This window comes from Gymnoscopelus microlampas, assembly GCF_963454915.1.
Source record: "Gymnoscopelus microlampas genome assembly, chromosome: 21".
Lineage (NCBI taxonomy): Eukaryota > Metazoa > Chordata > Actinopteri > Myctophiformes > Myctophidae > Gymnoscopelus > Gymnoscopelus microlampas.
In genome coordinates, this window is record NC_139958.1 from 44854052 (window position 1) to 44870775 (window position 16724).

The 16724-nt window shown below is 40.6% G+C and overlaps 2 protein-coding genes across 7 annotated transcripts in view; one reads left to right on the forward strand and one right to left on the reverse strand.

Annotated features, from left to right (window-relative positions):
* The window catches only part of LOC311037002 (secretory carrier-associated membrane protein 1-like), a 302700-nt gene extending 301917 nt beyond the window's left edge, over positions 1–783 (reverse strand). For all 4 annotated transcript variants that reach the window (XR_014599909.1, XR_014599910.1, XR_014599911.1 and 1 more), the window contains exon 1: positions 579–783. Coding sequence is in view for 1 of the 4 variants with exons in the window: in XM_084046033.1 (XP_083902159.1) it covers positions 579–638 (60 nt within the window). In the remaining 3 variants the exon portion in view is untranslated. The remainder of the gene's footprint in view (positions 1–578) is intronic.
* Positions 784–7723: 6940 nt separating this feature from the next.
* The window catches only part of LOC311037001 (H-2 class II histocompatibility antigen, E-S beta chain-like), a 14283-nt gene continuing 5282 nt past the window's right edge, over positions 7724–16724 (forward strand). Inside the window, exons 1-4 of one of the 3 annotated variants that reach the window (XM_084046030.1) lie at positions 7724–7878; positions 13470–13553; positions 14567–14821; positions 15168–15440. In XM_084046030.1, the coding sequence (XP_083902156.1) occupies positions 13487–13553; positions 14567–14821; positions 15168–15440 (595 nt within the window). In that variant the 5' untranslated portion in view covers positions 7724–7878; positions 13470–13486. Of the gene's footprint in view, positions 7879–13291; positions 13554–14566; positions 14822–15167; positions 15441–16724 lie in introns of those variants that run through there. The other 2 variants (XM_084046032.1, XM_084046031.1) reach the window with 2 other exon arrangements.

Consider the following 16724-nt stretch of genomic DNA (forward strand, 5'->3'; position numbering starts at 1 on the left):
AACACAGTGGTCATCACAGTGATGGAAGCTCACTTAAAAAAAATGTTTTTTTAAGTGCATAGTCCTATTTATAGGTTGTTAATTTCATCATGTGTCTCGCTAGCCAATCACAGTGCTGGATAGAGTCAGCCAATCACAGTACAGCTAGTGGTCATCACAGTGAAGGAAGCTCACTTAAAGAAAAGTATAGATTTGCATTGAATGTGTAGGGGTTAGGGGTGTACAATGGGTGGCCAATCACAGTGCAGGGTTAGGGGGGGTACAATGGGTGGCCAATCACAGTACAGCAAATGTCAATGTCCCAACCCCACGTATAGGGGCGGCTACACCGCCCAAAGATTGGGGTCCCAGAGATAGAAATGCCATGGGGGTCTGTAGCCTAATGCATGTTAACCTGGGGGTCCTTGAAAATATCTTTTCAAATGGGTGTCTGTGGGCTATAATATGTGTGTGTCAATTCGGGGGTCCTTGACGCGAATAAAAGGTTGAAAACCAGTACAGCAGAGCCACCTGACACTGGCTGCTAGCAGCCATCACTGTAAACAGAGTAACGCAGTAACACAGTGTAACTAAAGTACCTGGAAAGGGTTGCTGATGTCCGCCGGGTCTGCGAACGGGTTGCTGTCGAAGTCTGACATGACGGAGGAAAAAACCCACTTAGACTAGTGTTTATGTGTGTCCTTCAGTCATACACTGATATGTATTTACGTCCAGAGGTTGCGTTTTAACCCATAAACTAGTGTTAAATGTCTGACTAGAACAGAATATATCCGTGTTGTCTCCGTGACGACATGCGTTATAAATGAGCGACAACCGAGAGACCCTACGTCACGTCCTGTTGTGTGACCAGCGTTGCCCGGTTACGCGAGAGAAGCAAGCAAACCAGGTCTGGGAAAACGCAAGCCCAAAAGAAACTATGGGCCACATTAGCTGTAGACGTATTTATGATTCTGACGTTTTCAATCTACGAGAGTTGTAGGGTTCACGCCCCATGGAGACATGGACTTTCTGCACTATGCCCCTCAGATACTCCGTGTACAAATTGAAAATAAAGGTGCTTACCCCAAAGCCCCAAATGTTAACTACTTCTACGTGGTAGTAGTTTAATGTAATAATCCATATCTTTCAATAAATAAGTGTTTTAATGCCGTCTGTGGCCGAACGCCATTTTTTTACCCTCGTTTACTTCCTCTTTACAATTAGTGTAATTCCGGGTTTCACCGGTTGCGCCCCCTCACTATCTCGTAGATTGAAAACGTCAGAATCATAAATACGTCTACGAGGGTTGTATAGACCCCTTAACAGACGACGTCATACTGGCTGCGTGCAGCCAGTATGCGCGCAACGAAACCCATTATATCAGGTCTCGTTAGGACGCGTCTCACTAGCCAACACACACAAGAGGGGGTTGGGGTGTGCTGAAACCAGTGCACCCCGAAACAGGTTGGGAATTGATTGCGTGAAACAATCACCTGTGCGTCCAGGCTCAATGTTAGTAAACAAATAATTGGTCTATACTACAGCTAGGGCCACATGACACGAGCACTCTAAACGTCTACATCAACTATTTGAAAATAGCAGCTCTATAAGCTCGCAACGCGTGTTGTGAGCTTGTAGATCTGCTATTTTCAAATAAAATCTTGGTGGGGGGGGGGCTATCATAAGCAGATCTGGCAACACTGCCTGTGTGACAACTTTCTTCTTCTTTTGATTGTCCCGACGGAACAGGCGTGGTGAGCGCTTTGCTGTCGCCTGTCGGTAGGTGGTGTGCTGTGTAGTGTAGGCCAACAGTTCAAGTTCAAGTGTTAATATTTTTGGGCTTGTATATCTGCTAATACTGCTATTTTGGCATTTGTTTTCCTCACAAAAGGGATGCTAGGGCCTAGGGTTCAAGTGGTTAATGTTAAAAAAAAATCATATCACACAAAGATTTGGGGGAGACCCTGTAGTAACTCTGAGGACCCCCTGGGGGTCCCGGACCCCCTGTTGAAGACCCCTGGTGTACAGTTCAAGTGTTATTATTTTGGGGGGTCACGGCCTGAAAGGTTTGGGAACCCTTGCTGTACAGGAAAATAGTGTTTAAACTGTTACTCATTTTGCTGGGGACCCCCTGGAACTCCCCCAAGGAACCCTGGGCTTCCCCAGACCCAGAACCCTTCTTCTACAGCAGCCAGCAGGGGTCTTCAACAGGGGGTCCGGGGCCCCTAGGGGGTCCCCAGAGTTACTACAGGGGGTCTGCCAAATTTGTGTGTGATATGATTTTTTTATTTTACCTTAACCACTTGAACCCTAGCATCCTTTTTTTAAGGAGAACTTTACCAAAAAATAGCCGATCTACAAGCTCACAACGCCTCGCGTTGTGAGCTTGTAGATCGGCTATTTTTTGGCAAAGAGGTGTTTGGTGTAGAGGGAAAAAGAGCAGACCAAGTAAACAAAAAAGTTAAATCTGAAACACAATTTTGTACAATATAGAGGGGGTCCCTGCTTCATCTCTCTCTCAGATAGGGGGTCCTTGGCCTGAAAACAGTTGAAGACCCCTGTTCTACAGTATATTAAAAACCTAAATAGTGTGGTATTAAAGTGGAGGAATTGAAATAGCTCCTGGTATCTGGGGGTGAGGCTTTTGCTGATACAAAATCAGCACAGGAAGACCTGATTTTACATGAATGTAAAATGTTTACTTAAAACAAAACAGCAAATACACACCTTCAACGCACCAATATAAGTGGGGTGGGTTAGCCTATATTAGGTCAAATCTAGTAGGTTTTCGTGAAAGCAATTTTGTGCAAGACAAACTGAAAATAAGAGCGACAGTGGTGTAAAGTAGTAGCCTACATTTACTCTAGTACTGTAGCCTACTTACGTACAGTTTTGAGGGGGGGGGGTACCAGTTTTCAGTACTTTTAATTCTACTCCACTACATCTCAGAGGAAAATATTATACTTTTCTATTATTTGAAAACTTTAGTTACTAGTTACTTTATAGATTTTGATTATTATTACAAAACATACATTAATCACCTCAGCCCTATACCTTTTGGCCATTTGAAAATAGCCGATCTACAAGCTTTTGCATCGAAACAATGTGTCGCAATGCGACATATTGTGAGCTTGTAGATCTGATATTATCAAGACTTTTTTTTTTTGAAAACTTGTGAAATGCATGGGACATTCTGCAATGCATAATGAGTTATTTTCCTTTTGGTACTATAAGTACATTTTGATGCCAATACTTTTACTCAAATAAATTTAGAATTCCGAACTTTTACTGGTAACAGAGTATTTTTATATTGCAGTATTGATGCTTTTGCTTAAGCGCGAAATTAGAGTTGTTCTCATGTCTTACTAAATAAAGTACATCAATCAATCAATCAATCAATCAATCAATCAATCAAGTTATTTTTCCACCAGTGATAATGTTACCAGTGATGAAAATGCATTGAAGGCTGTGACGCTCAACTGAAAAATTCGAGAAAGAGCCTAGAGTGACACCTTCTGACCAAAAACTGAACTACACAGGAATGGATAGAGGTAGAGTGTGAGCCTGGCCCGTTCCACGAAACCTGGATTAGGGATAAACCGGGTTTAACCCGGGTTTAGTCGGCTATCCTGGCTTAAATTATCCAGGAAGCGGTTTCACGAAAGCTGAGTTAGCTTGGCAGATTAATTTAGCCAGTAAACCTGGATATGTTTATCCATGATCCAGTTTCACGAAAGAAAATTGAAGCAATCCTGCCTTAGTTACCATGGCAATTTAGCTGTGAAGTTAGCCTGGTCCGGACCAGGCTAACAGCCAAGCTTTATTAATCCAGTGCCTTGTTCTTCATTTTTTTGTGAAATAGCTGTTAGTCCAATGACTCCAATTGTAAACCAATGAGTTTTTCCACACTTATTCAATTCTTATGCGAAAATCGAAGATCTACAAGCTCGGAAAAAAAATGCCTTATCGCGGCCGGGGGTCCCCGTGGCGGCCGGGGGTCCACGGGGGTCCCCGTGGCGGCCGGGGGTCCACGGGGGTCCCCATGGTGGCCCCCGTGTACCCCCGGCCCCCCGTCGGGGGTCAACGGGGGTCCGGGAGTACACGGGGGGCAGGGTACTCCCGAACCCCCGTTGACCCCCGGCCCCGTGTACCCCTGGACCCCCGTTGACCCCCGGCCCCGTGTACCCCTGGACCCCCGTTGACCCCCGTTGACCGGGTAGATCTTCGATTTTAGAAATTAAAAATTAGAAAATTATTCTAAGTGTTTATAATTATAATTCCAATATTCACATGAACTCCTCTTGTTTAAGCCTAACTGAATTATATATTTATTGACTTGTATATAAATTAGTTGCATATTTTTGGACAACTTTTGCATTTAATTTGCTAATTCGCTTTCTCTGGATCTATATCTATTGCGGCCGTGTTTCCTTTCTTGCTTATTATACATTTTAATTCCTTGTATGATTCCATGAGCTCCTGCAGTGCTGCTGTTCAGCCACAGAGAAGAACGCCACTCTGGTTTTGGGCTCCATGATTGGTCAAGTTCAAGGACTCTGCTATCGACTTTCATGGTCTTTTATAGGAATAGGTGAACTCACATTCAGCCTGGTTTAACGATCCTGGCTTGACAAAGTCACTCCTTCTCAGCCAGGCTTGGCGTTCGTGGAACTGAATAAACCAGGCTGAACAGCGCAGGCTTGTCAAACCTGGATTTTCCTTTTAAACCAGGATAATTTAATTCCGCTTTCGTGGAATAGACCCCTGGGGGAGAGAAAGAAAACACACAAGATAGAAACAGATCAAATAATCAAAAGATGATTATTATGACATTTAGAACATTAGTATCAAATGCATGTTTACATAAACATGCCTAGGTGAGATTTAAAGGTAGGCCTAGTTCACTAGACTCTATAGCAGACGCATTTTTAGGGGTCACAAAAGTTTTTAAAATTATTTCAAAAAGTAAAAAAAAACATTTTCAGAAATTAAAATTCAAGAGAATTTCATGAATTAAAAAAAAATCAAAGAAATGCCATGAATCTGCTATTTTCACTACTTCTTATATTTTTTTAAATTCATGGCATTTCTTTAATTTTTTTTTTTATTCATGAAATTCTCTTGAAAATGTTTGAAATGTCTTTTTAATTTCTTAAAATGTTCTATTTTCTTGAGCTTGTAGACTGCTGTTTTCTAGTTTGGTTCCCCATTGGAGACATCAATTCTATTTTGGGTCTCGACCTAAAAAGTTTGGGAAACCCTGCCCTAGACCATGGGTCTTCAACAGGGTGTTCTGGACAACTAGGGGGTCCTCCGAGTTACTACAGCGGGGGCCACCAAATCTTTGTGTGATAGGAGTTTTTTTTTTTTTTTTACATGAAACACTTGAACCCTAGCATCCCTGATAGATAGGCTACTGGGGGGAACATTCACCAAAGACATTTTTGGTGTAGAAATAATACTAGAAAAAGAGCAGACCAAGTACAGAGCCAATGGTCAAGTGTAATGAGTATTGAGGGGTCCCAGCTTCATCTCTCTCTCAGCTAAGGGGTCCTTGGCCTGAAAAACGCTGAAGACCCCATGCATCGATGTCAGTTATGGGACGTAGGGAATAGGAATTTTACACATCCTATCTAAAGCACAGTTATAGTCAACGGTTGATTGATTGATTGATTGATTCATCCATCCATCCATGTTTTTATTGACAAAAATACATGTTTGTTACGACCCGGCCTAGGGGAGCCTATGGTCGCAACACAAAATGGACTCCCTCCTTCCCAGTCCCCAATCACAACCAGTCAACACAAGTTTAAACGTCCAAAAGACATGTAGTGATTTATTACACAATGTTTAAAACATGGGTAAAAAAAACTCAGGGTGGGCCAATCAAATTCAAAACCAAAAGCCTATGCTTTACCTGTCCCAAACAGAAATACACAGTTCTTACCTAACTTCAGACCTAAACATAAACAAAAGAAAGGCCAGCCACCCCTACAATACCAAAAGCTGTAAATTAACCCATGTTAAAGAGGTGGTGCCATGGTTTTGCACTTTTTCTGTTCTTCATGTGTCTATGAGGTTGATAGAACTTCATTAAGCCCCCTGGTGATGTTTTTATGGTGTTTTGTGTCTTCTCTGACTATTTTGAGTTTCTTCCTGGAGGCTGAAACCTTGAGGGTCAAACGTGCCAATAGAAAAACAGCACTTTAATGACACAGTAAAATTATACCCTCCCCCTCATTATCATAAAACAACAGGTGTGGACATGAGGAGGAGGGACTAGGACAGGTGGGTGGTGCTAAGGTGGTGGAGGAGGTGCTAAGGTGAGAACCAGGTATACTTAATGAACTGGAGGCGTGTCCACATAAAAACATCATTTTAACAATTTCTGTCTCACTCTGATTCTGGCCCGGTCAACGTTAGAATCCACCATACGCCAGTGACACACACGTACACACGTACACACACACACACACACACACACACACACACACACACACACACACACACACACACACACACACACACACACACACACACTTTGATCACATGACCAGTGTGTTTCTAAAGACATTTGATGGTTTCAGCAGTGAGATGTAATGAGGCTTGGATTGATGTAACGAACATGAGCAGCATTTTACCAGCGACACTGAACACACGCACGCACGCACGCACACACACACACACACACACACACACACACACACACACACACACACACACACACACACACACACACACACACACACACACACACGCACGTACGCACGCACGCACACACACACACACACACACACACACACACACACACACACACACACACACACACACACACGCTCGTGCGCACGATTCACACACACACACACACACACACACACACACACACACACACACACACACACACACACACACACACACACACACACACACACACACACACACGCGCGCGCGCAATTTTAGCCTCTGTCAGTGGGGGGGGGGGGGGCAAGATTTTGTCGGAAGAGGGGAGGGGGGAGACAAAAGCTATGGAACTCTGACTGGTATTATTTTACACTATGGAATTCGAAATAATAGACCATATTCACATTTTTGCATTTTGCATTTTGCATTGAATAAACAGGGTGGCAACGGGGTGGCATTTCATTAACTTAATAGCAAAATGGCCGCCGTTTTCAGAGACCACACCCCCTTGTCACCCGGCATAATAATACATATGTGCAGAGTAAACCAGTGGAGTGCTGCAGCATTTTATTTGGGTTTTCTCTTCTGAAGTGACCAGATATTTTACTTTCTGATTCAAGTTGCCCCCCTCTCTTTCTTTCTTTCTTTCTTTCTTTCTTTCTTTCTTTCTTTCTTTCTTGTGTGTCTCTTCAACAGAATCAGAATCATCTTTATTGTCACATCACAGGTTAAAGGCGTAAAGAAGTGGGTGAAATGATTTTTAGTGCAGCTCCATCATTTTAGTTATTTTCAGAAAGAGAAAGAAAAGAAGACGGGGGAGGGGCAAGGAGAGAATAAAAGATGTACACCATGAGGTTAGACATAAGGTGCATAAGGTACAGTATGTACATGAGGAGACATAAGGTGCATCAGCAGCAGCTATACTGTTCATGATATGTGCAATAATCCAGACTGTCCTCTTTCCAGAAACAGATGATGTAACATCATATCTTTAATCTGATTGGCTGATTCTTCTGAACTAAATAACAAGTCCTCCTTCATTCTCTTTCAGACTCCAGAACTTCTCTTTCAGTAAACATCTGTTTATTCTGATCTGTTTATTCTCATCTGTTTATTCCCATCTATTAAATTCAGTTCAGTTTTGATCAGTGATGATATAGATTACAACCATCCTCCTCATCCTCTCCTCTGTGCTTCATGTCAAAGCGATCCCGGGAAGTAAGTACATTATATTTATGTTATTATATACATTTATATCTACTGTTATTATATAAAACCAAATATGAACGATGCACAATACAAACAAATGACTATGAATTGAATACCAAGGCCCTCATTGGAAACAAGTCCGCAAGGACTTTCATGAACGGACCTGTTAGACAAAGTATTTTAAATGTAACTGTGCTGTTTTGCCTAATAAAATATTCAATCAATCAATCAATGTACACCAATCCACCTTAGGCTCTGACCATGCCCAAATGCAACCCACAGCTGCTGGAGACCAAGGTCCTGAAGTGAGGGAAACATGCTTAGTCCTATGACAAGAATGTCAGTGTCATTGGCTTTGATCATGATAGCTTTGTTACCCTCCTCTGTGGCATGCCTGGTATGTAAACAAAGATCCGAGTATCAGCTTCCTCATGGAAACATTTGTCCAAACTAACCAGACTAGTTTCAGAGGTAGGCCTACTCAATACATCTGGTCCCTTGGTTAAAACAACCATGTTTGGTACAGTCATGTGACAGATCTTGTCAGCCAGAAAGTGGATGACGTCTGTCTTGTTGATTGTCGTTATGTCTGAGGAAATTGCGCCAATTTGCTGGAACTTTATTCTTGTTTGTCACTTGCCGTCGACCCCCCTGGCCTCGTTTGGACCTTGTTTCCATTTTGAGGCTTGATGGACTGTACACATCAAAGACGATGTACTAGCTAATTGAGCGGGGCTGTTAGACAGCATTTGGGACACTGATAAGCTATACTATTACTACAGTATTAGTAAAACTCAGCTGACACTGAACCCCATGCTGAGTTACACAGCAGTGATGCCACCATTGTTCCCTGGTTGTGCAATGACATTCACTCTATTATAATAAGCTATATAAGACATAATGATATACAACCCATGGAAGTCATCTTGAAAAATGGTGGCCATGTTGTTTTTTTTGGGGTGGCTAGCTCCCCTTTTCATAAGAGTGTACCTTGAAGAGTATTTATGCCAAATATCATCCTTGTATCACAACCTGAAAGATGATATCACCACCTGCTCCGCTAAGGTGGTGGCCATCTTGGATTTTTGAGTGGCCAGCGCCTTTTTCCATAAGAGTGGCCCTTACAGAGTATGTGTGCCATATTTACGGGGCCAGAGCTCAGCTCTGGACCTGTTTTGTTATTGGCAGTATTCTGTCACTTCTTCTTCTTCTGCCACTTTTCGCAGTTCTGAATGAACCGTGCTGTCGCTTTTTACGAAACTCGGCCATATGGTAGATGGTCATGAAAAACGATCAAGAAATAATTCTCACAATCTTTCGTCCAAAGGTGGCGCTATAGCACTCAATTGAAAATGGCAACTTTGAACAGGTACAACTCATGCCCTGTTTGACCTACAGCCATGAAACTTGGATACACATATGCGTCTCCTCATGCTGAACAACTTTCACCCTCTGACTTTTGACCTCTGACCTTTAGATCTCCCACCATTTTGAATTATAGGAAAAACAGTCATTGGCTCCTAACTTCTGCATTTTTTCACTTATGGAAAATCCGTTGGAAATGTTTGTCGGCAGAGGTCCAAAGTTCAAGTGTTAAACGTTTCGCGCAGATTGCTCAAAAATCCCAGGAGGAGATAGATTTTAACTATTACAGTTTTATGAAAATTATTCATCTGTGCCTAAAACATACATGCAGACTCACATTTCTTTGAAACTTTGCAGAAATGTACAGGGTCATTCCAAATATCACTGAAACCAATCTTACTCCAATTGGCCAAAAGGGGGCGCTATAGCAATTTTTTGAAAAGGCAGACTTTAAACAGGCATAAGTCATGCCTCATTTGGCCGAAAGTCGTGAAACTTGCTTACACATGTGCCTTGACTCATGAGGAACACACGTATCGATTTGACCATTAAGCTCCGCCCTTAGATTTTCCGCAATTTTGAGCAGTTTGAAAAATACTTGTTTTTGCCAGTTCTGGCTTAACCGTGCATACGCTTTTTACGAAACTCGGCCATATGGTAGATGCTCATGAAAAAACTACCAAGAAATAATTCTCACACTCATTCGTCAAAGGGTGGCGCTATAGCACTCAATTGAAAGTGCCAACTTTGAACAGGTGCAACTCATGCCCTGTTTGACCTACAGTACAACCATGAAACTTCGATACACACATGCGTCTCTTCATTCCCGACAACTTTCGTGGTCTGACTTTTGACCTCTGACCTTTAGATCGGCCACCATTTTGAATTATATGAAAAACAGCCATTGGCTCATAACTTCTGCATTTTTTCACTTATGGAAAATCCGTTGGAAATTTTTGTAGGCAGAGGTCCAAAGTTCAAGTGTTAAACGTTTCGTGCAGATTACTCAAAAATCCCAGGAGGAAATAGATTTTAACTATTGCAGTTTTATGAAAATTATTCATCTGCCCCTAACACATACATGCAAGACTCACATTTCTTTGAAACGTTGCAGTAATGTAGAGAGTCATTCCAAATATCACTGAAACCAATCTCACTCCAATTGGCCAAAGGGGGGCGCTATAGCAATTTTTTGAAAATGCAAACTTTAAACAGGCAAAAGTCATGCCTCGTTTGGCCGAAAGTCGTGAAACTTGCTTACACTTGTGCCTTGACTCATGAGGAACACATCTATCGCTTTGACCAGTAAGCTCCGCCCTTAGATTGTCCGCAATTTTGAGCAGTTTGAAAAACACTTAAACCCAGGATTTTTCAGCTATTTGCGTGAAACTGTATCATCTGTGTGGTCTCCTTTTTCACAGTTCTTTGTCTCTTGGTCCAATGGCGTCTCCCTTAAATGAGTGCCTCACAATCTCAAAGTCGCCAGTTCAAGCCTCACTTGATGCAGACTTCATTTAAGTTGAATTGCAAACAACATGACTGTATCAATGAATACATGTGCAAATGGTAAAGATAACCTGAAATGCTTATTTGAGAGTACGCTTTTTCAATGTATGACATACTTGATTCTGAAAATAGCCGATCTACAATCTCAAAACTTTTCAGATAGCAACGTGTTTCTGAGCTTGTAGATCAGCTGCTTTCACTGTTTTCGGTTGCGAGGAGACATACAATTTCTCTATTGGTAAATGGTTTGTGAACGAGTGATCTTAGTGTTGGCTTGGTTCATGACAGAAGGCAAGAGTTTATGATCTTCAACAGACAACATCAGCCTGGACAAAGCTATAGCACTATAGGTAATGTTGAAGCCTATTAGTCCGAAGGTTGAGAATTCGATTCCTGTCAATGGCAATAGGTTGAGATGTCCAATCAATCCATTCTGTTTCCATCTCTCTCTCTCTCATCAATCTATTCCGTTTCCATGTCTCTTTTCAATCGATTCCGTTTCCATGTCTCTCTCTCTCTCTCTCTCTCTCTCTCTCTCTCTCTCTCTCTCTCTCTCTCTCTCTCTCTCTCTCTCTCCCCAGTTTCCATCTCTCTCTCTCTCTCTCTCTCTCCAGTTTCCACATCTCTCTCTCTCTCTCTCTCTCTCTCTCTCTCTCTCTCTCTCTCTCTCTCTCTCTCTCTCCTCTCTCTCTCTCTCTCTCTCTCTCTGTCTCTCTCTCTCTGTCTCTTTCCCTCCCTCTCTCTCCAGTTTCCATCTCTCTCTCTCTCTCTCTCTCTCTCTCTCTCTCTCTCTCTCTCTCTCTCTCTCTCTCTCTCTCTCTCTCTCTCTCTCTGAAAATAGCTGATCTACAATCTCACAACTTTTCATGGTTTGTGAGCTTGTAGATCGGCTACTTTCACTAGTTTTGGTTCTGAGGAGATGTACAATTTCTTCATTGGTAAATGGTTTGTGAACGAGTGATCTTAGTGTTAGTGAAACAGGGGCTTGGTTCATGAAAGAAGGCAAGAGTTTATGATCTTCAACAGACAATATCAGCCTGGACAAAGCTATAGCACTATAGGTAGTGTTGCAGCCTATTAGTCTGAAGGTTGAGAGTTCGAATCCTGTTAATGACATTATGTTTCCATCTCTCTCTCTCATCAATCTATTGTTTCCATGTCACTCTCTCTCTCTTCAATCTATTCCGTTTCCATGTCTCTCTCTCTCTCTCTATTCACTGGCCCCGTATTATCGCTGCTTGCAGCTATATTTCATCCTTGTATCACAACCTGAAAGATTATATCACTATCTGCTCTGCTAAGGTGGCGGCCATCTTGAAAAAAATGGGCACCATCTTGGATCTTTGAGTGGCCAGCGCACTTTTCCATAAGAGTGGCCCTTAGAGAGTATCTGTGCCAAATGTCATGCTTGCATCACAAAGTGAACGATTCCTTTGAAATCTGCCATTAACCTAGCCTGGGATCCAGCTGCTTCGCTATGTTCGGCGGACTTTTATTTCTCTCTTCGCTACTCAGTCTGGAATGCCTCCTATCTCCAAGGGAGGCGGGACATGCCAAACGTTTCGAATCGTGCCGTGGCTTCTGATTGGTCTGTGGTGCGGGGCGGGACAAAAAAAACAGTGTGATCGTTGTGATTCGTCATTCTTTTGAACAACATCCAATCAGCAACGACGTTGCCTAACGTAACATATGTAGACAGTTCCAGTGTAGTTCTGCAAAACGAGTCAATGGGGTGCATTCCAGACTGAGTAGCGAAGAGAGAAATAAAAGTCTGCCGAACGTAGCGAAGCAGGCTGGATCCCAGGCTACCATTAACCTGCTGCACTACTTGTCACCCTGCATAATAATACGTGCAGCGTAAACCAGTGGAGTGCTCCAGCATTTTATTTGGGTTTTCTCTTCTGAAGTGACCAGATATTTTACTTTCTGATTCAAGTTGTCCCCCTTTCTTTCTTTCTTTCTTTCTTTCTTTCTTTCTTTCTTTCTTTCTTGTGTCTCTCTTCAACAGAATCAGAATCATCTTTATTGTCACATCACAGGTTAAAGGCGTTAAGAAGTGGGTGAAATGATTTTTAGTGCAGCTCCATCATTTTAGTTATTTTCAGAAAGAGAAAGAAAAGAAGACGGGGGTGGGGCAAGGAGAGAATAAAAGATTAATTAAACAAAGATATGTGCATACTGTATGTACATGAGGTTAGACACAAGGTATAGTATGTACTTCAGGAGACATAAGGTGCATAAGGTACAGTATGTACATGAGGTTAGACATAAGGTGCATAAGGTACAGTATGTACATGAGGTTAGACATAAGGAGCATACGGTACAGTATGTACATGACGTTAGACACAAGGTACAGTATGTACTTGAGGAGACATAAGGTGCATAAGGTACAGTATGTACATGAGGAGAAATAAGGTGCATAAGGTACAACTTAGGAGACATAAGGTGCATAAGGTACAGCATGTACATGAGGAGACATAAGGTGCATCAGCAGCAGCTATATACTGTTCATGATATGTGCAACAATCCAGACTGTCGTCTTCTTGGAAACAGATGATGTAACATCATATCTTTAATCTGATTGGCTGATTCTTCTAAACTACAGAACAGATCCTCCTTCATTCTCTTTCAGACTCCAGAACTTCTCTTTCAGTAAACATCTGTTTATTCTGATCTGTTTATTCTCATCTGTTTATTCTGATCTGTTTATTCCCATCTATTAAATTCAGTTCAGTTTTGATCAGTGATGATGAAGATTACAACCACCCTCCTCATCCTCTCCTCTGTACTTCATGTCAAAGCGATCCCAGGAAGTAAGTACATTATATTTATGTTATTATATAATATATACATTTATATCTAATGTTATTATATAAAAACAACAATGTGAACAATGCACAATAAACAAATGACACACACACACACACACACACACACACACACACACACACACACACACACACACACACACACACACACACACACACACACACACACACACACACACACACACACACACACACACACACACACACTTCTTTTACTACCTTTATATACAGTATTGGATCTTGAATGTTGGTCCAAATACATAAACATTAAATCGGTTAGGAACTGTAGTTGTGACATCATGAAATAAATCATTCCGTATGAATTACTTTCATAGTAAAATACAAAACAAAAAAAACACTTGAATCTGTTTCAGTGTGAATACAACGTTTGACAGGAAGCTACTTTTAATATCCAACCTTTCACTTCATATAAGAACCAAACATGCAGTGGTGTAAAGTAACTAATTACATTTACTAAAGTACAATTTTGAGGTACTTATACTTTATCTTTACTGGAGTATTTCCAATTTCCAGTACTACTCCACTACATCTCACAGGCAAATATTGTACTTTTACTCCACTACAATTATTTGAAAACTTTAGTTACTAGTTACTTTGCAGATATAAATTATAACATTATAAAAAATACATTAACCACTTTAGCCCTATTTTAAACCTAGGCTGTGATGCGACGCGTTGTGAGCTTGTAGATCGGCTATTTTCAAACATTTTAGTACTTTTACTTTTGGTACTTTAAATACATTTTTATAGCAATACTTTTGTACTTTTACTCAAGTAAATTTTGAATTCCAGACTTTTACTTGTAACAGAGTACTTCTAAATTGCAGAATTGATACTTTTACTTAAGTAAACTATTTGAGTACTTTTTCCACCACTGCAAACATGATTGTTTAACATGATAACATGATGATTGTGTGTTATTGTCACTGTGAAGACGTTTGTTGTTGAATTTAATGTAATCTTTGTTTTTATTCCAGTGTTCCATGAGACCATTCAACTCAATGGCTGTTCAGACACAGTTAACGACTCATATAAAGAGGCCATGTTCGGACTGGATGGTGAAATGATCATGTACGCAGACTTCAACAAAGGGAAGGCAGTGGAGCCTCAGCCTCCGTTTGTAGATCATATGACCGAACCAGGAGCTTATTATATTGCTTTGAGTCAGCAGGCGCAGTGCAAAGCCAACCTGGACGCCATTCGCACTGCCTTGAAGAAACCACCAGTGAAAGGTACATGAATACTATGAACACAATAGTTATTAACTAAAACGGTTGAATGTATTTAATATGAATGAAAATGTTTAAACATGTATATTAAGCATTTATGGTGAACTATTTTCTAAATAATATGTATTTCTAGTAAACATGAATATGTGCTCAAGGTGCTTTATTTAAAAAAAAATTACACATCTATGCATTAGTATCTGCTCTGTAGGCCTACAGCCTGAGCTGTAGGTGAGGTGTAACTTGACTTTATGTTATATTTGACCGATAGGGGGCAGTTAGTCTAGTGTTGATATTATACAGATCATAATAACACTGAACATTAATGACATTTTGAATTGTCTATTTCCAGATGGATATATGTACTATGAGGCTGCCCACTGTGTGTTTAACTCCAGTAAGCTGAAGGACATACAGTACATATGGTCATCTAATTTCGATGGTGATGAGCTGCTCAGGTGGGACAGTAGAGTAGATCAGTTTGTTGGATACACTGAGTTTGGTGTGAAGAACGCAGAGAACTGGAATAAAGATCCTACATTCCTGGCTGTGATGAGAGCACAAAGAGAGGCAGCCTGCAAACACTACATTGAGAACTACTACTCCTCTGCTCTGAACAAGAGAGGTGAGCTGATCTCAGAGCAGCACTCAACACTCATCACCTCATAAACTATAACATGAAATCACATGACATGATTCTATTCAGAGATGATTAATGGTGTTAATATTGATCTGATAATGATTATAAAACATTACTTAATCTGCTGAGAAACATTTCAGATCCTCTTAAACACTTAAAGGAGTAGTTCACCCCAAAAATGACTTATTTTCTATCAATCACACCCCATGAAGCCTTGAATTCATGGAAATTCTTTAGTTTTTGACTCATTCCTGAGACAATAATTTGATTACCGGAAAGATGCTAATGTATCCGGTAGGAGACTCAAAGGAGAGACCGCCGGTCATCAAATTATTGTCTCAGGAATGAGACAAAAAACAAAAAATCTCCATGAATTCAAGGCTTCATGGGGTGTAATTGATAGAACATTTTTGGGGTGAACTACTCCTTTAAGCCTGATTTATACTCTATCCTAACACGCTGTCACACAGTGGAAAAAGCAGATCTACAAGCTCACAACATGTGGTGTCACCATCGTACACTGAGTATAAATGAAAACATATAGATCTATTTCTGGGTGTTTTCACCCTCATATAATGACCTGCCTAAAACAGAGACACCAGGTTTAATGTTTTTAAATGAACTTTAAAAAGAACCATGCAGGCTAAAACACACCTCTATACACTTAATTTCACCACCTGATTTTATATTTTAATTATTGTCTTTACTAGTTTGTTTTGTATGTTTTTAATCACTTTAGTAATATTCTACACAGGATTATGTGTGTTGTTTTGTTTGTTTCTACTCTAGTTCATTCGAACTATTTTCATTAAATGATATTTAATGGTTTATTTTTGTTTATGTAAAGAACTGTGTAACTACGAATTATTAAATATGTTTAAATTATATTATATAAATGCATTCTACTTTGTAGAAAACAGTAGACTATTGTAGAAGCTATACAGTACTCTATGAAATGTTATTCTCTGGTGCCATCTGGTAGCCAAACATTGACATTTACAGTTACAATGTAGGCATTTATCTGAAGCTCTTAAATCAGAGAGATTTACAGTAAGTAAGGAAAACACAAGGTAATACATCAAATACATGGAAATAGTAATCTAGGATCATAGGTAAACCAAGAACCTATCATCAGTCTAAACAGTATAATATCAAACAAAACAATTATCTGTATATTGAAACTATCCAAACTATAGGATGCCAGGTCTAGAAATGACCTGCCGTCTACATAACATTATATCTAAATTACATTTTAACCTTTGCATAAGC